We start from the raw sequence: 24,885 nt of genomic DNA, 5'->3' as shown, positions 1-24,885 counted from the left end.
CAATTCGCACAGGGGCAAGTAAAAAGCCAGCCATAAGAGAAAATGCCATAAGTAAAAACATTCTCAGCTTTAATTTAAACATAAATAATGTAACAGTAGCGATTTTGCAAAAGAGTTTTACAAAAACCGTCAACGGTTTAAAACTACAAACTATTAAATAAAATATACTAAACCTTCCTTTTCCTTTTAAAATAAATTTTCCTTACCTTTTAAAATAAGCTGAATTTCTTACTACACATTTTATATATAATTTTAATAAATGAACAATTATTTGAGATATTTTATAGCTTACATACTTCTAGTAATCTTTTAACTTACACATTGTTGTTGTAAGAGAGGTTGTATATGGTTTCGATGTAATGAACATAGTGTCGTTCCGGTTAATCGATATTGGCACGCTAGAATTTCCTTCACTGAATTCTCGTATCAATGACTTGGGTGCACAACACTGATGCCTTTGTTTTTTACACTTAAATAAGTTTGTCAGTTCAGCATTTCCTACCAAGAAAAATGATACGTAATATACTGTATAACAAGAAAACAATTGTTCAAAAATATATATTCAAAATAACTTTTCTCGTCGATATTAAATTTTAGTTATATTTCGAGTTATTAAAAATGTTTATTATTTAAAACATGCAAATGATAACTAAAAAATATATATATATATATAAATAAATTTATCTAATCTATTTATCTAAATTACTTATACAATCCAAAATTTTGGCATGGAATTAAATTTGACATAAGAACGCAAATGGTTAAATGTATTTAACACGTTCCGTGCCACGTGTACCACCGGTGGTACACGGTAAACTTGATTGTCAGGCCACGTGTACCACCGGTGGTACACGCAGTCATATTTATTCAATGCGCTGAAAACATATATTTTATTACAAATTATAAATTATATTTCTACCTAAAAAATGAAGCATTATACAAGATGCAGTATAGAATAAAAGAAAAAAAGAATTACTTATGTATTGAGGATGTAATGAAATATTGTGTGATAATATATTAATCTTTAGTCAAAATATCAGATGGCCTAAACGACAAGTCAGGCAAAAATGGCTTGGCACGGAACGTGTTAAATTACTCGTGTATACCAGCTGTGCAGATATGTATAATGTCGATATATTTTTCGATTGAAAGACTTGTATACATTTTACCAATTGTAGGTTTTACCAAATTTGATAGAATGTAAATTTTTCACATACAATTATAAGCTCAAAGAATGAGTAGCGTAAGTAATATGTCTGCTGTTGTTGCAAGAACGATTTGTTCATTACAATCAGAACGCAAATACTATCTTTTAATATGACAATTACATAAGAGATGTATCAATAGTCAATTGCTTATATAACATTTTTTATTTAAAATGATGTCCCAAATATAGATATGTACATATATTTCCTGACGAAAGTCGGTTTGTTCATGCAACACCTTGTGTTTAGCTCAAACGAGCGATTTCAGTATGTATATACTTAATTACGGACTACTTCCGTATTGTCACCATTTATATTGGTGGCTAAGTCGTTCATAGAAAATGTGAAGAAATATTTCGTACGAAACTTGTTTGATTTGATAGAATTTATCACGAGATTTCTGAGCTCACTGATTATAAACTCAGTGTCGAAATTACATTTAAATTGGATTTAATATGGCGATCATAAGCTTTATAACTTCGTAATCAAAGAAATTTTATATTGTCTAACAATGAAGTCTAGAAATTCTTCACGTTTTTTACGGGAAGAGGCTCATGTAGTTATTCGATCCTACGAACTATACTTGATATACAGACTTTTACTCAAACATTGATTTCTCAAGGCAGTAGGGCACAATTCTGAAGAAAATTGATCTTAAAAAATTACGGGTATTATCATGTATATTTTATATAAAATTTGTAATAAAGTGTTCTGAACTTGCAATTACCTTTTGTTCATTAGTTTAAAGCTTGCTAACTCTATGCAGTAGCCACGAGGGTTGTTAAAAAAAGTATACTCAAATTTTCTTTAAAAGCATGCGCTACTGCTTCGGAAAATCATTAATTATTGTAGGTGAAGATTTTTATATTCAGTAAATATTAACGTTTCCCAAAACTCTTTAATATGAGAGTTTTCTTGTCAGTCTTATACTAAATTTGTTTGCATCATTTTTAATGCCAACTCTATAAGACTATACTCTTAATGGAGTACCACAAAATTCAAAGTGTATGATATTTAACAATGTATTTTTAACCGACTTCGAAAAAGGAAGAGGTTACTCAATTCGATCGGAACGAAACCTTTTGCATCTGGTAGGTTCTGACTCTCCATTGGTACCATTATCAAAAAATTTTTCATTTTTCAATTCTAAAGTGTTGTTATTGCAAAACAACCGACAACTTTTGAAATAAACTTTTCTCGATTTTAGTGCGCTTTTAATATCTTATCACGGACATGATTCTGAACAATTTTGTTCATATACAAATTTCGCGGAAAGCTTTTGTTTTCGAGATATTAGCGAAAAATTGTTATTAACTTTTGAAATCAACTTCGAACGATTTTAATGTCCTTCGAATATGTTGTTAGGGGCATGGTTCTGGACAACTTTTTCCTCTTGCATAATTGACGGAAAGCTTTTGTTTTCGAGATATTAGCGAAAATTGTTGTTAACTTTTGAAACCAACTTCGAACGATTTTAATGTCCTTCTAATACGTTATTAGTGGCATGATTCTGAACGAGTTTTTCCTTATGCATAATTGACGGAAAACTCTAATTCTCATGATATTAGCGAAAAACTATTGTTATTAATATTAGTGGAATGCCCCGTGCTATGCACGGGAAAGACAAGAAAGGGCAATTACAATACTCTGTACCAAAACACTAAACTAAGCTTTACCGCTCTGACACGCGACTTATACAGCAAGATGAGTTCACGTTGACGTTGGTGTATTATTCCCCTTGCTTGGTACAGTCTCCCTACCGTTCTAACAAAATTTTTTCATTTTTTAGTTGCAAAGGATTATTTTTTCTATGCATGTTCGCCGGTTTTTTCCTAGGTGGGTGGTCCGATCGGAACAAAGCCTTTCGCATCTTGTAGAGTCTGACTCCCCATTGGTACCATTACCAAAAATTTTTTCATTTTTAGTTGCAAAGGATTATTGTTGTAAAAAAAATTGAAAAACGAATATCCATGTTGTCTTTTACTTAATTATGCTCATGGCATTTACGCAGACAAAAAAAGCCCGGAAGAACTGTCTCACAGTATCCTATACAATTCTCCCCATTCCACTAAATCGCGTGAAATAAAATAATTTTAAGAAAAAAAATACGCCGACTTCGAAATGCACTGAAAAGTATAAAATAATTTCTATTTCCTAATGAAGTAATTTCTATTTTATTCAATTATACAATTACGTAACAGATATGAATGAAACCTATTTACTCGTTAGGTAGTATATTAAATACATTTCAACCTTTTCGGAGGCGGCGCAAAATTAAAAATACCTCATTAAACGTTGCTGCCAATAACCAGTTGATTGTGGTATGGCGTATTGGAAATTAATAAATCCTGAGAAAGAATACGAACCATTATAGATATATCTGGTTATATACGTAAATGTAACGACTGCATCTTCATTTCGTAACGTTTCTGATATAAATGAAATTGAATCGACTTCGTTCGCGTGTGGAAGCCATGGATCGAAGAACCTATAAACGGAGCCCACGACGCGGGAATTACCAAATTTGCGGCAGATGGGCTCTATCTTTATAATATATGCGGCGATCGAGTCTTTCCGTCGCATACTCTATGAATCTAGATAGACCAGTGCTCGGATTTAGATGCCCTTTTCGAGCCGATTTCGAAGTCGACGCCTACCGTGCTCCTACTACCGCGCTCGACTGCCCACGTGACGCCGTGCGCCAGGGACGTCGCACGATAGATTTGTCGGGCCATGGGGCCCGTGATTAGAAATTTTCCTTACACTGTTAATAATTATTATTTTTACAGATTATTAAAATTGTTAATACTATGTTTGCATTTATAAACATCTTCCATATATACGTATAATAACAATAACACAAGTTATAATAATTACAATTTTGTCAATAGCTTTCCACATCACCCAGGAGGTACTATTGTTGATGCGTTTTTTTAAAGTGGTTTCCCCTATAGGCCTATTCCACTAAATAAGAAGAACGACAGTGACTTGGCAGGAAAATAGAAATCGAAAATAGTTCAAAAGTCTCTTGATATTCTGGGTCGTTTGCACGATTCTACAAGGGATGGTATATCCACAGAAAAAACGCATCAACAATAATACCTCCTGGGTGATGTGGAAAGCTATTGACAAAAATGTAATTATTATAACTTGTGTTATTGGTATTATATGTATATATGGAAGATGTTTATAAATGCAAACATAGTATTAACAATTTTAATAATCTATAAAAATAATAATTATTAACAGTGTAAGGAAAATTTCTAATCACGGGCCCCATGGCCCGACAAATCTATTGTGCGACGTCCCTGGCGCACGGCGTCACGTGGGCAGTCGAGCGCGGTAGTAGGAGCACGGTAGGCGTCGACTCCGAAATCGGCTCGAAAAGGGCATCTAAATCCGAGCACTGAGATAGACCATAGTTACAGTCTGTACGCACTAACACCTACTTCGAGGCGTGCTGTCGAGTTATATGTATATAAAAAAAAATAGCTATACAAGCTTTGCCTATGTTCGGCTGTCCAAAGGTTTACATGTTCAAGAAATTATTTTAATTTTGCGTCGCCTCCGAAAAGATTGAAATGTATTTAATATACTACCTAACGAGTAAATAGGTTTCATTCATATCTATTACATAATTGTATGATTGAATAAAATAGAAATTACTTCATTAGGAAATAGAAATTATTTTATACTTTTTAGTGCATTTCGAAGTCGGCGTATTTTTTTTCTTAAAATTATTTTTCTGTAATATATGTCAAAAAGAAAATGATTCATAATATGTTAGTTTTTATGAGCTATTCTTAAAATTATCTTAATATAAATATTCTCGTAAATAGAAATCAGATAGTATGTTTTTACATTCTATTATGTTTTACATATAAAATCTAACAATTTTCATATGAAACACTTCTTCACATTTTCAGTAGTTGAAGGAGATAATAGCGTTTATGCATTAAAATCTAACATGCGGTGCATTAAATTTATTGTCAGTTGACAGAAAAACACTTACTGAAACAGGTGAAAGATAAGTAAGAAACAATGCAGGAACCAGGACACTCTGGGCGAAGATCTGGTGGCAAAGAAACCGTAGTAATCGACGGTCTCGGTGTGGGCCTCGGCCTTGGCCTTGTAGTCTGATACGAAGAAGATGGTGTAACTACGTTTATTTTCTATACATCAATGATAAATTTCAATTTCCTTTTGCAAGCATTATTCATTATCTTACTTGTTTCAATTTAATCGTTCCTTTAAAAGGATTTTACGGAAAAGAAAGAAATAGAATCACCTGTGGAGAGCTTTTTGTGTTGTCACAGCAAATAGATCCAGACTGGCAAGTTGATGTCTTCGGTATTATTACATTCGGTCGTTCACAGAAAGCCGCCATAATAGTCAATAAACAAAATCCTGGACACGGTTGCAATTTTGGTTGTGATGGCTTCGGTGTTGGTCGGACTGTTGTTGTTGTTGTTGTCGTTTCCTAATTAATAGAATGAACATAAACTCATAAGTTTAAACGAAGTTTGACTTTTATCTCTATCATATAATTTTGATTTTTGCATCACATTTATCTATAATTTTTATTAAAATTCAGGAGAATCGAGCGATTCATATTTTTTTTAATATTTTCGAAAAAAATTTAGTAATGTTGTATGTTTCCATATTTTGGATAGGATAGTTGTTAAGAAAAATAATAAAAAATAGAGCGGACACTTCCTGATAACCTTGAAAGAATATAGAATGTTGTTCGGCCGCGAACCGAAACCTATGCCGCGGCTAAGCAATTTATTGCAGGGCCCAAGCGGTCGCCGCGTAGGCCACCGTCAATAGTTTTTACTTCGGAGTACGGGTCACCGAGTACCCTATTGTCTATCAGATCCGGTCCGAACGAATCTTTCCGTAGACATGTACACACCATAAATCAGCTAACAGCTGAATTTTTCGTTTTAAAAACAGTTTTGGGCAAACAAAAGCATAGAGTTCTTCCTAACCGTTACCTTCGGAAACGCGAGGGTATTTAGGCGATTTTTCGTACAACGAACAACACAGTCGAACGTTGAAGCTTACACGGTTCGGATCGAGAGTCGAAGAAGTCAATCGTGACTTAGAAGTTTCCGCGTAACGCGACGTAGCATAGCCAATGCAGGGTGGTTCGGAAATCATTCACGACGCCATTCGAGTGAGACCCTGCACTCCTCGAATGGGCCACGGTAGGGTGGTTAAACGTACACATCAACATGATCCGAGTGAGTCCTACATTCTCAACTCGATCATCGTGAATGATCTCACGCAACGTGAATTATCACTCAAAACGAACAACGCTGAGCAAGACTCTGTTCTCCTCAAATCGAACGACATTGAGCGAGACCTTGTTCTCCTTAAAACGATTCTCATTCAATACGCAATCAACACAACGTACACATACTCGTACACATTTTCACCGTAGAGTCATTAACGAAACATATTTTTGTAAGGGGTTTTTATGCCGCAAGGCTTTTTCCCCTAATTCGAATCGCTAGAGCCAATAAACGATCACGATTTTTCAGGCTCAATTGTGTCTAAACAATTTTTATTTACCCTCTTCCTCAATCGAATTCATATATTCCTTGAAACACGAAATTTTTCCATGTTGGACAGATTTCGACGATACAAATGTTATATTAATTATCAAAAGTATGTGTTCATGGATTCAAACGATTGTTTTAGTCACACTATTTAACATGCAAACAGCAAAAGGAATAATTGCAGTACATAATAATAATCATCCTTTGAAGTACATATTAGAAAAATAAATAAAGACAACATATAATTTATAAACATATAAGACTTAAAAAGATGGATGAAATTGGTTTCGCTATAGCTTTAGGTGCCACAAATTCAACAGTTTTCGTAAATTGAAAAAACAATGTTTATGTATTCCAAAAAATATAAGCGGAATTTATTAAATATATTCTAAATCTAAGTTAAGTATATACCAAACCTGTAATTATTATTTACAATATAAAATAGTTTTGCTTATATCTCTGAAAGTAACATCGAGTAATAGTTATATACATAGAAAAATGTTACTCGCAACGTTAATTTTGAAAACATATTACAGAATCGTTCAAATTAATGAAGTGGATCTTTATGTTTGCAATAATCTTACAAAGGACATTACCCAATTGATACACGCCGATTTTGATGAAATTTTTATATGTTATAGAATTCGAAAAAATATTTGACACGTATTTTCTTTTATCGGCAAACATCCACTTTGAAGTGGTGAAAATAACCCTTAAAGTTGGGGTTGAAAAAACTATTTTCGCAAATATGTCGGAAACTATTAGGCCTAGATAAAAAATTCAAAGTGCAAATTTTTCTGTTTTAGAAGGCCAATAATACGGCGTAAGTAGGTTTTTGAAAAATGTATTTGTTTAAAAAATATGTTAAAAATTAACATTATTTTGTAAATTTTTTTAATGAAACGTTGTACCATTTTGATCAAATTTCACATACATAAGCTATGGGTCCAAAGAAAAAATATGGATAAATTGGAATTTTTAATTTCGCTGGTGGAAAAAATATTACTGTCGTTGAAGTTGCACGTACATTTTACAATCTTTAACAGCTTATAACCGTTTCTGTTCTAAAACCCGGCAAAAATCCACTAGACACAAACAACTACAGGCCAATTGCTCTAACCAATACCACTGTGCAAGTTAATAGAGAAAATCGTCAACTTAAGACTCAGATGGTTACTGGAAATTCTCACGATCTATTATCTACGATCTTATTAACCTCTTATTAACAACCTTATTAACCTAGAGACGATAATACTTGACGTCTTTGTCAACAAACAACATACAATCGCTGTAGACCTTGACATAGAAAAGACTTATGATATAGTATAGAGAAACCGTATTCTAGGAATCTTCCAAAAACAGGGTATGAAAGAAAACATCTTTAATTTCATAAAAAGCTTTTTGGCTATCAGAAAAAACCGAGTAAGAGTCAATAACATCCTTTCCTCCACAAAAGTAGTGGGCATTGGAATCCTCCAGCATTCTGTCCTAAGCGTCACCCTATTTCTAATTGCCATCAATGACATCTTGAATAACATAATAAGCCCAGCTTTAAGCCTACTATTTACAGATGATCTTACCATAATATGTGTTACGTGAGTGTTGTAAATCTGCCCCAAAACGCGTGTTGCGTGCGGAGCTCATGTAAAGGTGAGGGGACGAACGAGCACGAGTTAGATATGAGCCGTGCGGGAATAAAGATACATTCAAAGAGGTCCGCGGAATTGTTATTCGACAAAACAATCTGACAATATGCAAAAGAAGAAACCCCCTAACCTCTCAAGTACTACTCCAGGAAATATTAAATAAGCTTGAGAAATGGTGCCTTATCTCAGAATTAAAACTCTCCACCTCTACATCGAGAATAATTCGAGAAAAATTCAACTAACGCTCTGTTCGCGCAATGGGTAAATATGAACTTTCCGTGGGCTGGTCTCGGAGGTTATAAATCTTCCACCCATTGCGTTTCCACATCTTGTTACGGTGATGGAGATTATATATTAAACTGTTTAGACTTGATCTTATAAGAAAGGATTAATTATAGTGGCTGAGAGACCTTTGGACTGGTGTGCCTAGATCAACAAAGGTTGCAAATCATCATCTCAAAAGTTGATAGGCTTCTTCGATATAGAGAAAGCAAATTGTAAATTCCTAGTGGATTCAGTTTGGTTGTGAGTTTGTAGTGGAATCAGTTGGTGAATTCGCAGTGGCTCAGGAATCTTCACACTGTAGTATGTTTAAATCAACGGAAGCTGCGTTATCCGCCCCATGTGTTACAAATGTTGTATAATTCTATTGCGGGCTCGTGTGGCTCGGGGATCGTCACAAAGCTGATCAGATCAACAGAAGTTGCGTTATCCGTCCCACCTCGTACGTCATATACCCTCGTGTCTTGAGTGATAGTGGTATATCACTTGAATCTCTTATATTGAATGTTGCGATGGTTTGTAAAAGTGTGTGCACTTTATCAGAGATTTACCAAGACTTAGAACGAGTTGCCCAGAAACTGCAAGACTAGAGAGGATTAAAAGGTCGGGACGTAAAGACGTTTACCATAAAGGACGAATCAGAATAGTTTGTAATTTGGTAAAAACACTGATTGGTGAAATTACTTAGCGAATGGGAACGCGAGACTTTTAATCCTCACTCTAAAGTTGTTGGTTGATATAGGTGACCCAAACACTTGAGTAATTTAGGTCTTTCAAAGAAACTCGGCAATGAGGTACACCGTGAGATTGCTGAATAATCGAGTTCGAATGCATTGGCCCGTCGCGTCGGGTAGACAAGGACTTCTTAGACACTGTACCCTGCAAGGGTGCATAGTTTAGGATAAAGGAAACAGAGGAAGATATACTGGCACTAGAGTAATATGCTTTTTGGCCTGTTATAAGGCTGTTGACAATAGTTTAGAACGTCAAGTTGTGGAGATGTTCATGTCGTTTTAAGTATCCAATTAAAATTGCATGAATGAAACGTAGGCACGTTTTGGGTTTGTCTGGATACCCATAAATATTAAGCCAATGTTATTTCGAGTAACGAGAATGGTGCAACTCGGAACACGCTCAATAACCAAACCCTCCCTGAAACATCCTTGATTAAACTACTAAGCTTAACTTTCGATTCACGATTGGCATGGAACTTCCATATTGCCAAATTAAAAGCCGACTGTTTTCAACATCTAAACATATTCAAAATAATAGCAGCAAACAACTGAGTAGCTGACCTAAACACCCTTTGGTTAACATACAAACCAATAGTTAGATCGAAACTATAGATAATTCACAATAACGCACTAACAAGGAAAGGCACGCAAGTGTTCCCCTCCGATTTTGATGAAACTTCGTAGGTTTGTTAAGCAGGCAAAAATAAGGGACACGTATTTTTTTTTATCGGCTAAGACGCGAGTTTAAGGGGTGAAACGAGCCCTTAAAGTTTCGACCCCTTTTGGCTATCTCGAAAACCATACGAGATACATTAAAACTTCTAATAGAAAAGTTGTATGGTTTCTTGCGTATAATAACAGGATGTTAACGGATTTTGCAAAATACAATTTTTTTATAACAAAAAAATTTTTCATAACCTTATTTTACAATTTATTCAAATTTGTATAATGACAAAAAGTGTAGAGAATTTTATTACAAATCCATTGGTATATATATATACGATATTGCCTCCTACAATTCCTCAGATTTTTATTATATACATTACGCGTGCGTGCCTGCGACGCGCCGCACGATACTGAACCGGATCATATTGGACGCTATTACACTACCAGTCAACGTCATTTTTAAGCATAAATGAGAAACAATTATATTTGCGTTATACATAACTGTTAATTTTATTAAATTTGTATTACAAAACATTTATTGTTAAAGTACATAGGTATTCTATGTATATGTCATTTTTATAGGTAACGAATAGTTTGAATAAGTTAGGGAACACAATCGCAATAATGGTATTCTTTGAAAAAATGTTTCAAACACAACGGTTTCCGACATTAAGTATATGTAATAATTGCTACGTCACCGCATATGTATATGGCATAGAGGTTCATTAAGTGATGCATAGCAAAATTCTACTGTATTTGGAAAATGAGGTGGTCTTGACGATATGTATTCACTTTTATATCATGAACACTTAATGAAATTTTCAAATCACGGTGAAGAAAACTGATTATGAACAAGTCATTGTAGTTTTAGAATGCTGTTTCGTGTGTGGAGATTAATGTCATATTGGAATATAACAACTATGTCCGAAAAGCGTCGGACAAAATTTTTCCATACGCGAAATCCGTACACGTATAATGGTTGTAAATATTTTGTAGTTCCAGTTAGAATCATAAATAACGTTATTTCTTTATTTATTGGAATAGCTTCGTCAACTCTACGACAACAATGCACGCTCTAAGAATCTAATAATAGAGCTGTTTTGTTGTTTGTATTTGGAGAATAAACTTCTGTTAACCAGGTTTTAAAATTTTCTTTTGTAAGTTTTCCGGATGTCGATGCCATAACAAAAATATGGTCTGCTGTAATCGAGGTTCAAATAACCCATGGTATAAAGTGGATACATATCGTCAAGACCACCTCATTTTTAAAATCCTATATTTTGCTATGCATCACATAATGAACCACTATGCCACATATGTAGTGACGCAGCAATTATTTCATGTACATGGTGCATCGAAAACCGTTTGAATCATTTCTTCGAGCAATACCACCATTGCCGTGATTATGTTCCCTAACTTATTCAAAATATTCGTTACCTAATAAAATTAACATATAGAATATCTGTGCACTTTAACGATAAATGTTGATTATAACGCAAATGTAATTGTTTCTCATTTATGCTTATAAATAATGTTGACTGACAGTATAATATCGTCCGACTTCATCCGGTTTAGCATCGTGCGGGGCGTCAGCGGACGCGAGCGCGTAATATTTATAATAAAAATCTGAGGAATTGTAGGAGGCAATATCGTATATATATACCAATGGATTTGTAATAAAATTCTCTACACTTTTTGTCATTATACAAATTTGAATAAATTGTAAAATAAGGTTATGAAAAATTTGTTTGTTATAAACAAATTGCATTTTGCAAAATCCATTAACATCCTGTTATTATACGCAAGAAACCATACAACTTTCCTATTAGAAGTTTTAATGGATCTCATATGATTTTCGTGATAGCCAAAAGAGATCGAAACTTTAAGGGCTCGTTTCACCCCTTAAACCCGCGTCTCAGCCGATAAAAAAAAATACGTGTCCCTTATTTTTGCCTGCTTAACAAACCTACGAAGTTTCATCAAAATCGGAGGGGGACACTTGCGTGCCTTTCCTTGTAAGAATAGCAACTGGCGTCTTCCGAACTAGCTCCATTAATGGTATCCTTAGTGAAGCAACAGAACTGTCGCTACACGTTAGAAGAAAATTGCTAAGCATCATATTTGCAATCAAAATCGCCTCTATTTCACAAAACCCTGTTTACCAAGTAATCTTTAAACAAAATCAATCGATGCAATAAAGGAACAAATTCCACCTTCCCTTCTATCAAAGATTAAGAAACCTCTTGAAAGAACATGACATGGAAATTCAAGCTATAACATGTAAAGCAATCTATGCAGTAAGGAAGAAACAAATACAAATTTACTGAAGACATCACTCTAAGAGCTTAAAAATTCTTACTCAAACAAGTCGCATATATACACTGACGGTTCAAAAATATGCCATTGAGCTCACTGCTACCGAACAAAACATCTTCTGTGATTCTTTAACCGCCATCTCCACAATCCAAAACTAATAGACAAACAACACCCCCATACAAGAGTACCAACTAACCTATATCAAATCAATACAAAGAAACAACCAAGTTAGAATAGTCTGGATCCCTTCCCACGTAGACATCGTGGGTAACGACACAGCGGATAGAGTAGCCAAAGAAGCAGCAAATTTCCAGCGACTACTACAAAAATTACCTAACTCCTCAAGTACTATTCAACCTAAACCTAAATTGACAATAATCAAAAGCAAATTCTACACGAAAATTATTACTAGCTCCTTACAAGGACGTGACCAAGTTGTCATCTCAAGAATCATAATTGATCACACAAAAATCACACATCAGCACCTCCTCAGTACAAAAGAACCCCCAATCTACGAGCTATGTATTATAAGATCAACGTAACAATGAATCACCTTATCATCCAATGCACAAAGTATACTGAGGGCAAACAGAAATTGATCGTAAAACCTACATGGATGGATAATCTGAAGGACGATAAATCAATACAAAGATACCAGACTATATAATAAATTGTAAACCGAATTATTAAGTCGCTAATAACCCAATTAGTGGTTGGTGCGACTATAAACAATAATATAAAAAAAAGGAATTTTCCATTTTTTGGTTTATTTGGTTTTTTGATTCGTCAATTTAAATGAAATTCTAATTACGTTTTCTTTTAATGGAATTATATATTTTTTTGTTGTATAAGTAAATTTTCATCGACCATTTTTTATAAAAAGAATGTAATAGGATGTACTGTCCAAAAAATAATAATTCGTTATGTATTTCAGATCTTGCATATAAAATATGTTACAAATTATGTTTTATACAATACCTAAATGTTTTGTTATATAGAATGTTTCATATAGGATTCATTGTATAATATGCTATTTCTATTAAGGAAAAATTGGCTTAATTTTGAAACCTCTAAGGATCTGCTACCTATAACAATATATTATATTATTACGAAATAATTTCCACATTGATGGTATAGAATTTTTATGAATATACTTTTTGAGTATCTCTAAATTTAACAGACATGGTTATGATGATCAAGTAGGGTTTACGTGGAACCCACTTGGTGTACAACTATGTCAAACAAGCAATCGAACCAACTAGGAGAAGAGTTTAACTATCATTGGCCATTAAATGAATGGGTTTTTAAAAAAATTAATTCTCCATACTTTATTCAACGATAGAAACGTTGCTACTTTGCGTATCTATCAAATTATAGCATTAACTCATGCAAGGTCAAGATGTTAACTGGTTCGGCTCGAAAATTGAATTATGCGAATAATTAAATACGCATGCACTATGCATCCATTACACTATGAGCTTTAGGAACTCAGGAAAGTACATCTACCATCTTTACTTTTAAATCTGACTGATGCCGGGGGACTGCTATAACCAATTTATAAGTTTACTCATACTGAAAATATATGTAAAATATATGTAAAATATATGTATGTGCAACGAAATATTAATTCATTTTTTACTGGTATGTCTCATTACGAAGTTAGAACATAAATTGCAAAATCGTTTAATTTTTGTTTGTGGCACGGAGAATTCATGGAGGATTTCTATTAATCTGTATAACTGTATAATTTAATTTGTTATCCCAGTACATCACGTGTAACTATTTCAGTTGCATAAATTTTTACTTTTGATGTTCCCGACAATTAAAAATCTTCACGTGTAAACTGATATGGATAAGAATAATATAGACGTGATAACAGCGAAGAAAGAATGATATGAAGGAAGGGTATGAAGTATAAAAACTGTGGAAGCATTATAGAAATTGGAATTGAGATATTTGGTTAAGAATAAATTTGTGTTGTTTGTTATAGCATGAGCAATCGAGTTAGTCAATAAACAGTTGTATATGTATATAGGAAGAAGTTCATTAATTAAATTATGAAGAACTATTTTACGATAAATTACTGTTTGATTAATTTCCATAAACCACATTATTTATTATTGAAATAAGTGTTTCAAATAAATTTCATATACTAATTTATGATGAACATCCCATATATTATGGATATAAAACTTATTTAGGTGGAAGAACAGTCGAAATGCCAGGATGACTGTTTTTAACGACGCTGAAGTTAACTACGTCAGTTTTTCGACATATTATGTTTAGGAAAGTATTAAATTACTAAGTCTGTTTGATTGGCGCTCCGCGCCTAACCTAACAATGTTGAGCGAGCGAGTAAATTTCACGCTAAAGCAAAAATAGTCAACCGTATCATCCGGTTGTATTGGTTGAGTGGTGCAAGAGAAAAATGTGGACAAAAAAGTTGAAAAGTCAAGTACATAAACGCGAGCAAATTCAATTTTGCATTGAAGTCTACGGGGATCTGGTTTTTCGGTGATTATTCCTCCGTGGTACGTCCGATTTAAAATTTTTTTTTCTATGTCCATCTGGATGTACATACGCATGTGCGTGCAAAATTTGATGAGAATTGGTTGAGTGATGCGAAAGAAAAACGCGGATAAAGAAGTTGCGAAGTCAAGTATAAGAGCTTCGCTCGCCTTCGGCTCGCTCGCTCAATAATTCATGGTATCTTGTAAGTTCCAAACTCAAATATTTCATACAAAAATTAGAAATATTTTTGGAATCTAATGTCTTTTATGTAGAATTTTTGTACAATAGGTTTGTGTAATTATAAGTATTCAGTCTCATAAACAAGAAAATGTAAATGCACGTTTCTTTATATAATTTGATTTTCGTTTTTATACATAAGCCAGTTCTACAAAATATTCTACATAAAATATTAAAACTGTACTTTAACATTTTTCTAACTACACTGTTTAGATAAATTGTTTTATGTAAAAAGATGAATATTTACTTTCATAACAAAGCAATAATTACTTGAAAGCTTCGATAGTGCTTTTATCTAAATTAGATGTGTGCTCATAATATGTTCTTCTCGAAATAAAGCAAGATACGCTTCAAACATTTTTTTTAAATGGCAAATAAAGGTCAATTTATGACTAAATCGGGCCGTTACCGCTACTGGAAAAAGATAAATAACGTTTCGATGTCGAGATAGGTCATAAGTAACAGTATCTATGTATATGTAGGAAAACGATCATGAAATAGGAAAATCATGTTAACAACACGCTGACAATACGAAATAGCATAAATTGACCTTACTTCAGAAGAAGTTGAAAGTAATAATCTTAACAACATAGTGAGTTATAGACTAATTACCGTTTTTATGAATGCATCAATAACGCAACAGGATCCATCATCGGGACATTCAGCTTCTCCGTCCACTTTATCACAAAGAAGTGCAAAAAATCCACTGACACATTCGCCTTTACATGGCTTTTTTATTGTAATCTTTGGTCTCATTGTAGTCGCTGATTGTTTCGTCGTTGCTATTGTAGTTGTTGTTATTAAATTTGTAGATACGTTCGTAGAAACAGCTGTATTTGGTATTACTGTTGTAGAGGTCGAAGAACCTTTGTATGACATATTAATGCCGGTTTTTTCATCAAAACGACTGGAATTCATACGATCAATTACCAGCAATTCCGCCGGAGGTGAATCTCCAAATGCGTCCCTAGACACGCAACATTTATATCCCGGCTTGCAAATAGTGTCTATTGCTAAAACAGCATCGCAGTAATCGGCAATTCTCTCTGCCATGCAAATTCCAGAACAAGCTTTTGCTGCAAAAAATCAATGCCTTGTTAAGAAAATACATTTCATCGCAGACAAACATTCTTCTTGCTACCTTTTACAATTATTAGATTAAAAATTGATATGTATAAGCTAAATCTTATAGCTATGTATTAGCTACGTATTATCACAAAGTGTTGTTGTTTTTATTTAAAATAAATTATCATGCAAATATTTGTAATACTTAGGGGAGCTCCCCTAGTGCCGGACACTTAAGATTTGTTTAAACAAATAAGAACAAATAATATTTCGTTCTTTTCACTCTGCGTTATTTGTAATTTGACGATGTTACAATTTAATATAAAGCAACAAAATAAACATAAGCAACATAAAATAAAATTATCATAAGAGTTAACATAAATTAATGTTTAACTTTGATATATGATCCTGGGAAATCATTAAGTGACACCTAATACCGGACACAGTAAAAACTAATAAAGTATCACAGAACGCTTTCAATATACGAGTAATTTTTTGCAAACACAGTTGCCAGAACATTCGAAGATATTGACGGAAGACTCAGGTATCCATTTTTGGTACGTTGAACTGCAACCTTGATCACCTTTGATCACCTCTGGTTTATGTTTCTTGATCTTATTATCTTATTATAGTTCTTACTACCTTCTAACTCTTCATTCTAATTTTTTGTATTATTCATGTTCTTCAGATGTATCATTCAATCATTAAAATCAATACAATAAGTTGCAGTACGAAGAGCAAAACAGAAGACTGAAATAGTATAAATACCGTCCGGTAATAGAAAAAAATGTTCTGTCAGGAACCAGGGGAAAGTGAAGCTATTAAAAAATTTCTCTTATGAAAACCAGTGCACTGCATACCCAAAATACAAAGATAATTTTAAAAATACCTACTAAAAAATATAATAACGCAACTTACGCGTATTTTAACCACGAAAATTGGTAGATATAATAGTTTATAATTCATACGATGCACCGGGTTTCTGTCAAATACAACAATCAACTGATATCTTCAGCTGTGCATACGCGACTGGAACTTGTCGAAACTGAATCAAAACTGAAGAAATGGCTTGATAGTGTTTCAAATGCGATGAATAGCTGATGTCCGATACTAGATGCTGTTCGACGTTAGGGGAACTCCCCCTATATAATTTGTTTAATAATAAAAATTTCTTACATACTTGATGTTTTGTCGTTTGTTTCTTTCTGAATATCCTAAAAACAAGAATATACTTATAATTTACATCTTTGCTTTTCTTAAAACATGTATAATTCTAAATCTATTTATCCTTGCTTTTCATTCGGGAGCATATAGCATAAAATAAAAATTAATAACTGCCATGCAATATACACGTTAAACAAGTCAACCTTTTCAATACAAAAGAGAATGTGGAATTGTAATTTTAAGTTAGTTCAATAAAGCATATCCTTTCATGTCGCAAATAAATTTATTTTCAGCAGCATTTTTATCAGTTCTACGAAGACAGAAGTTTGCGTCACAGAAGTGTCGCACTATACGGAGTCCTATTTAACCTTTGTTATAGAAAATAACAAACTGCATCGATTAATACATGATTCTACTAAAAAATAAATTAAGGCGATCTACATTTTTTTCAATATGAAAAGAACGTGTTTTAATATTTTCAACTGCAATTTATACGTGATAAAGAACTAATTAATTTTAAGAGATCATTGTTTTGATAAATTACTTAAAACCATTCAAAATTCGTAGATCTTGTTATAAGATATATCCTGTTTATCATATAAGTTATTATATATAATTCTTATTATTTAACATTATAATTCCATACACTTACGGAAGTAATTTTTGACGAAGTTGTTAACGGTGAAATTGCAAGGCTGGTGGTCGTCGGTGGTACAGTCGTGCTTGTAGTTGTTACTTTAACACTAGTCGTCATAACTGAAGTTGAACCATCATCACTAGCAATATTTTCAGAAGTTCCAGTAGTACCGTTTATAGGTGCTTCAATACAACATCGCATACTAGTTGGACATTGCACATGTTCCAGAACTTCATAACATATTAATGTTGCGAATGCGTGTACGCACACACCTGGACAATCTGCACTATTTGCTGTACTCGTTATGGAATCTAGTAAACCTGCATAAACATGAGAAGTTCGAACAAAATATAATTAGCATAGTATGTAATATATAATTCAAATACTTTCTGATAATCTTTTTATTATGAACCTTCCATATATAATTAATACGCATTTTTAGACGATACATTTTTAATTTTTAGTTCAAAAAAAATATATTTTTTGGTTAAACTTTGAAATAAAATGGGAGAAATGTGAAAACGTTTTGCAGAGGCAGCAGGGATAGCTAGTAATATAAAATAATTTTAAGAAAAAAATACGCCGACTTCGAAATGCACTAAAAAGTATAAAATAATTTCTATTTCCTAATGAAGTAATTTTTATTTCATTCAATCATACAATTACGTAACAGATATGAATGAAACCTATTTACTCGTTAGGTAATATATTAAATACATTTCAACCTTTTCGGAGGCGGCGCATAATTAAAAATACCTCAGTAAACGTTGCTGTCAATAACCAGTTGATTGTGGTATGGCGTATTGGAAATTAATAAATCCTGAGAAAGAATACGTACTATTATAGATATATCTGGTAATTCATTTCGCAACGTTTCTGATATATGTAAATGAAATTGAATTGACTTTGTTCGCATGTGGAAGCCATGGATCTAAGAACCTATAAACGGAGCCCACGACGCGGGAATTACCAAATTTGCGGCAGATGGGCTCTATCTTTATAGTATATGCGGCGATCGAGTCTTTCCGTCGCATACTCTATGAATCTAGCCCTTTGCGGACTATCGCCGCATATATGCGTTCTGCGTAAATCATCAAATTGGTGGAAGAACTCATATATGCGTTTGGCGAAAACAGTTGATTGAGCCGAGAAACGCACATATGTTTCCCACGTAAATGCGTGGGTATGGCCGAGAAACTTAACTATGCGTTCCGCGAAAACAACTGATAGAGCCGAGAAACGCGTACATGTGTGCATGCACGTAAATCTGTCATGTACATATAATATGCCCAGAATTTGATTTGAAATGCTATGAACGAAATGCGCTGGCAATTTTTAATGACTATCGTGGCAGGAGCTCGGCCCCACGGTACGGTTCACTTCGAACCGTCCCCTCCGCAAAGGGCTCGATAGACCATAGTTATATTCTATACGCACTAACACCTACTTCGCGGCGTGCTGTCGAGTTATATATATAGAAAAAATAAAATACTTTTAAGAAAAAAAATACACCGACTTCGAAATGCACTAAAAAGTATAAAATAATTTCTATTTCATTCAATCATACAATTACGTCACAGATATGAATGAAACCTATTTACTCGTTAGGTAGTGTATTAAATACATTTCAACCTTTTCGGAGGCGGCGCAAAATTAAAAGATTTTCTTGATCATGTCAACCTTTGGACAGCCGAACATAGGCAAAGCTTGTATAGCTATTTTTTTTTCTATACATATAACTCGACAGCACGCCGCGAAGTAGGTGTTAGTGCGTATAGAATGTAACTATGGTCTATCTAGATTCATAGAGTATGCGACGGAAAGACTCGATCGCCGCATGTACTATAAAGATAGAGCCCATCTGCCGCAAATTTGGTAATCCCCGCGTCGTGGGCTCCGTTTATAGGTTCTTAGATCCATGGCTTCCACATGCGAACAAAGTCGATTCAATTTCATTTATATCAGAAACGTTGCGAAATGAAGATGCAGTCGTTACATTTACGTATATTACCAGATATATCTATAATGGTTCGTATTCTTTCTCAGGATTTATTAATTTCCAATACGCCATACCACAATCAACTGGTTATTGGCAGCAACGTTTACTGAGGTATTTTTAATTTTGCGCCGCCTCCGAAAAGGTTGAAATGTATTTAATACACTACCTAACGAGTAAATAGGTTTCATTCATATCTGTGACGTAATTGTATGATTGAATGAAATAGAAATTATTTTATACTTTTTAGTGCATTTCGAAGTCGGTGTATTTTTTTTCTTAAAAGTATTTTATTTCACGCTTTTTAGTGGAATGGGGAGAATTTTATAGGATACTGTGAGACAGTTCTTCCGGGCTTTTTTTTTGTCCGCGTAAATGCCATGAACATAATTAAGTAAAAGACAACATGGATATTCGTTTTTCAATTTTTTTTTTTATTAATTGTTGTAAAATTGGTAAATAAAATCGGCGATTGCATGTTGACTCATACACCACCAGAGGCACGGAGGCATACATAGAATTCAATATACAGTATTCACTCCGTAAATGTTAAAAAGATTACCGTAAATGTTAAAATTGTATCCCCACTACTGGGGGGATCCCCCTCGAAATCAGTCAAGAATGAAACACGATCGGTCGCCGAAACGACGAGGATCGAATATCGGTGAGACACATACTAATGCAAGCAAAGGAAAAGATTGTAACTTTCTTATTTCTTACTATTTTCATGAAACTATTACCGTTGTATTTGTCTAGATTTCCTGATTAAAATGACACCAAACATGATATAATTACGTTAACAATTGTGTGTGTAACGAGTGATTAAAGTTTTTAACGTAAAAGAGGACGGCGAATGGAAAAGAAAGAAAAGCAGAAGATTGACGCGTTCGGCAAATATGAAACACTCGTGCGTCTTCTGCCTTTTAAATTCAAAAATCAAAATTCTTTATTTTTGGAGTTTCATCAATGAAGCTTTGATTATCGTATTCGTCTCGTTTTTCTGATTAAAATGGTACCAAACACGGTATAATTAAAATCATAATTACTTGTATAGCAAGCCTTTAGAAGGAATTCGCACCTCTACCGTAAATGTTACATCCCAAACTTTTATGGCTTGTTACATAAGTAATTACGATCGTAATCATATCGTGTTTGGTGTCATTTTAATCAGAAAAACGAGACAAATACGATGGTAAAAGTTTCATTGACGAAATACCAAAAATAAAGAATTTTAATTTTTAAATTTAAAAGACAGAACACGCACGAGTCTTTCATGTTTGCCGAACGCTCGAAACTCTATCCCTCTTTGTCTTTTGCATGGCTGTCTCTTTCTACGTTCGGCACACTACAAAGAATGTAGGACCTCTACCGTAAATGTACAATCGAGACCGGCAAAAGTAACATTTACGGAGTGAATACTGTATTAGTAACAATAGTTTTTCGCTAATAACTCGAAAACTAAAGCTTCCCCTTAATTGCGGATAAGGAAAAAGTTGTTCAGAATCGTGCCCCTGATAACATATTAAAAGGACATTAAAATCGTCCAAAGTTGATTTCAAAACTTTTCAACAATTTTTCGCTAATATCTCGAAAACTAAAGCTTTCCGCGAAATTTTTATATGAACAAAATTGTTCAGAATCATGTCCGTGATAAGATATTAAAAGCGCACTAAAATCGAGAAAAGTTTATTTCAAAAGTTGCCGGTTTTTTTGCAATAACAACACTTTGCAATTGAAAAATGAAAAATTTTTTGATAATGGTACCAATGGGGAGTCAGAACCTACCAGATGCAAAAGGTTTCGTTCCGATCGGTGCATCCAGCTAGGCGTAATAGGCGGGCACACATAGAAAATAAAAATAATAATAAAAAAAAAAAAAAAAAAAAAAAAAATATATACTGATCGAATTGAGTAACCTCCTCCTTTTTCGAAGTCGGTTAAAAATAGCTATACAAGCTTTGCCTATGTTTGGCTGTCCAAAGGTTGACATGTTCAAGAAAATCTTTTAATTTTGCGCCGCCTCCGAAAAGGTTGAAATGTATTTAATATACTACCTAACGAGTAAATAGGTTTCATTCATATCTGTTACGTAATTGTATGATTGAATGAAATAGAAATTACTTCATTAGAAAATAGAAATTATTTTATACTTTTTAGTGCATTTCGAAGTCGGTGTATTTTTTTTCTGAAAATTATTTTATGTATACACGATTCACGCAGCTTATCTGCAGCTCACGTGTCCATGTCTTCTTATAAAGTATTGACACAATATTACACTATATACTATATGTAGAATATGAAGTAATAACTATAATACAATTACAATGTTCTGGAATTAATTAATATAAGTCAATTTTCCCAACTGCTTCAAAATATTGGTGAAAGTATATATTTAAGTCCTTCCCTACAGTTGGATGATCTAAATATGTTTTAGAATTCGATATTTTGAGTAACTACTTCTTTTAACAAAAATATCGGACTTTCTTAATTTACCAGCGAACAAATAAATTAAGAGGTAACAGCGGACAAGTGTCCTTACCAAGGCAGCATATAACCATGACTTGTGTGATTACATTGTCCAGCCGTCAATTCAATTTTCGATATCCATTTAGTGATTTTTATAGCCTTTCTTGAGCTGATTACGAATCTGCACTTTGTTTATATCCAGCATGTACAGCTTTCAAAAAATTTGATTTTGAAAACACAGAAAAAAACATTTTTCAAGTTAAAACCAATTTTCTGAGATAACTATTGTGTAAAGATATAAAGTTATTAAGATTTTGTTTAAATCGAAAGATTCTATACACTTTTCTGAATATAACAGTACCTGTTTTTTACACATTCTGAATATTTAAATTTGTATAAACAATCATTGAATGCGGAGAGACAACTTTGCACCAATTTTTAAGTATATTTTTCAATTTATCTTAAAATGTTAAAGTACAAATGCTTTAAGAAGCACCCAAAGAAAGTTGCAACATCGTTTTTTTTTACGATGCCGAAAAGCAAAATAGCCATGCGAGAAATGAAATGAAGACGGCGATGCTCCGTGTCGGAGCGAGCAGTTGATGTCTATAATGACGCAATTCTTAACGCAAGCTTTAGTAAACTGAATCAGTTTATTACAATTATTGTTATTACAGTCATTGTTGTCGTTGTTAGTATCATTCGTATTGATGCTGCTCATTGCTATGCTATTAGTTTATTTATTATTAATAATTAATAGAGCCCAATAGGATCGTAAACTAAGACTATAAAACAACATTATAAATAGGTGTAATTAACTAAACTCTGTAAGTAAATTGTGATTTTTATATAAAAACTTTCTACTTTATTATGAAATACATTATTTGTAAAAACGACTATTTCAATAGTACATACAGTTATGTAATGAAGAGACTAATAGTGTATCAATAATTAATATAACATCAATACTAATAATACTAGCAACAAAAACAATAAATATTTAATAACTTGTATCGCGTTAACATAGATGGGACACCGAAGGACCGTTTTGAAGGAGCATCACTGTCTTTGCTTCGAACTCAGCGTTGCTATTTTACGTTTTAAAAAATCGTAATCATAAAAAAAATGACATTGCACTTTTCTTAAAGTGTTTTTTAAAGGTGAATATCTGCTCTATCGCGTGATATAGTTTAAATTTCCACTAGGCTTTTACATTTCAAAATAAGTTGAAAAATATACAGAGAGATTGATGCAAATTAGTTTATCTCCATGTTCAAAGATTGTTTAAACAAATTTAAATATTCAGAATGCATAAAAAACAGATACCGTTGTATTAAGGAATGTCTATAAAATCTTTTGACACAAACAGCTACATACGAGGTGTGACACAAAAGTAACGAGACTAGTCCAATAAATCATTGCACCTGCAGAATCAGTTCTCCGTGACATTATCACTTTCAAAGTAGTCCCCTTCAGCATTCACACACTTTTGCATTTGGTGCTGCCATTGCTGATAACAATTCTGGAACGAGGTTTTTGGAAGTCCCTTTAGGAGATTCTCCGTTTCTGTCTGAACCTCTTTAACTGGGAAACATATCGAACCGCGACACACCGATTTTAATGAAACTTATGTGAAAGATAGTTCTCAAAAAAATATTTGACACGTATTTTTTTTTTATCGGCAATCGTTCACATTGAAGGGGTGAAAATAGCCCTCGAAGTTGGGGGTTGAAACCATGTTTTTGGGAATATCTCCGGAACGAAAGAAAATAATTGAATTCTTTTTTTTGTAAATTGTTCGTCTTTAGATAGGAAATTTTTGTGCGTAAAAAAATTTCAAGAAACTTTATTTGTTTAAATAATATTTAAAAAATTCATCATTTTTGTTTAAATTTTTGCACTAAATGTTGATCTATTTTTTTGCAACTTCGTGTACGTAAACTATGGACAAAAATAGAGGATACGTGTTTTTGGAATTTGTTGTTTGTTGCAATGTTTATTAGATATATAATTTAACATCACCTCCTGTGAAGAGGGGCAATCATCATTTTTATTAAAAATATCATTATTTTTACAATCTTTTACATTATTTTAGCGATTTTATACCTCTTCATATACCGTTCATTGATTTCTGAACAATTATTGTAAGCGTCACAGGTATGAGCGTGACGCGGTTACAATCATCGCCGTAAGGAACATAGGCTTTTATGGCCAATATTGTTAAAAAATAATTTAATTTATTTTTATTTTCTGAGTTTCTTAAAAAATCCCAATGTTTCCAAAAGTTCTAAATATTTTATTTAGAATAAAGTCTTTACGCCTGTAAAAGTATAAAAGCAGTATTGGCCATAAAAGCCTATGTTCCTTATGACGCAGCGTTATTCATAACCGCGACA

General features: G+C 33.2%; 1 protein-coding gene across 4 annotated transcripts in view; it reads right to left on the bottom strand.

The window, feature by feature from the left end:
- mas (trypsin-like serine protease domain-containing protein masquerade) overlaps window positions 1–24,885 on the bottom strand; it is a 68,930-nt gene that overhangs the window by 16,025 nt on the left and 28,020 nt on the right. For 3 of the 4 annotated variants that reach the window (XR_013040391.1, XM_076539312.1, XM_076539314.1), the window contains exons 2-7: window positions 18,043–18,347; window positions 17,407–17,440; window positions 15,774–16,237; window positions 5,494–5,685; window positions 5,218–5,377; window positions 319–498 (exon numbers count right to left, since the gene is read on the bottom strand). Coding sequence is in view for 3 of the 4 variants with exons in the window: in XM_076539312.1 (XP_076395427.1) it covers window positions 319–498; window positions 5,218–5,377; window positions 5,494–5,685; window positions 15,774–16,237; window positions 17,407–17,440; window positions 18,043–18,347 (1,335 nt within the window). In the remaining variant the exon portion in view is untranslated. The remainder of the gene's footprint in view (window positions 1–318; window positions 499–5,217; window positions 5,378–5,493; window positions 5,686–15,773; window positions 16,238–17,406; window positions 17,441–18,042; window positions 18,348–24,885) is intronic. The other variant, XM_076539313.1, reaches the window with a different exon arrangement.

This window comes from Megachile rotundata, chromosome 13, assembly GCF_050947335.1.
Source record: "Megachile rotundata isolate GNS110a chromosome 13, iyMegRotu1, whole genome shotgun sequence".
Classification (NCBI taxonomy): domain Eukaryota; kingdom Metazoa; phylum Arthropoda; class Insecta; order Hymenoptera; family Megachilidae; genus Megachile; species Megachile rotundata.
Note: the sequence above shows the minus strand (reverse complement) of the source record. Positions and strands in the feature narration are given on the sequence as shown.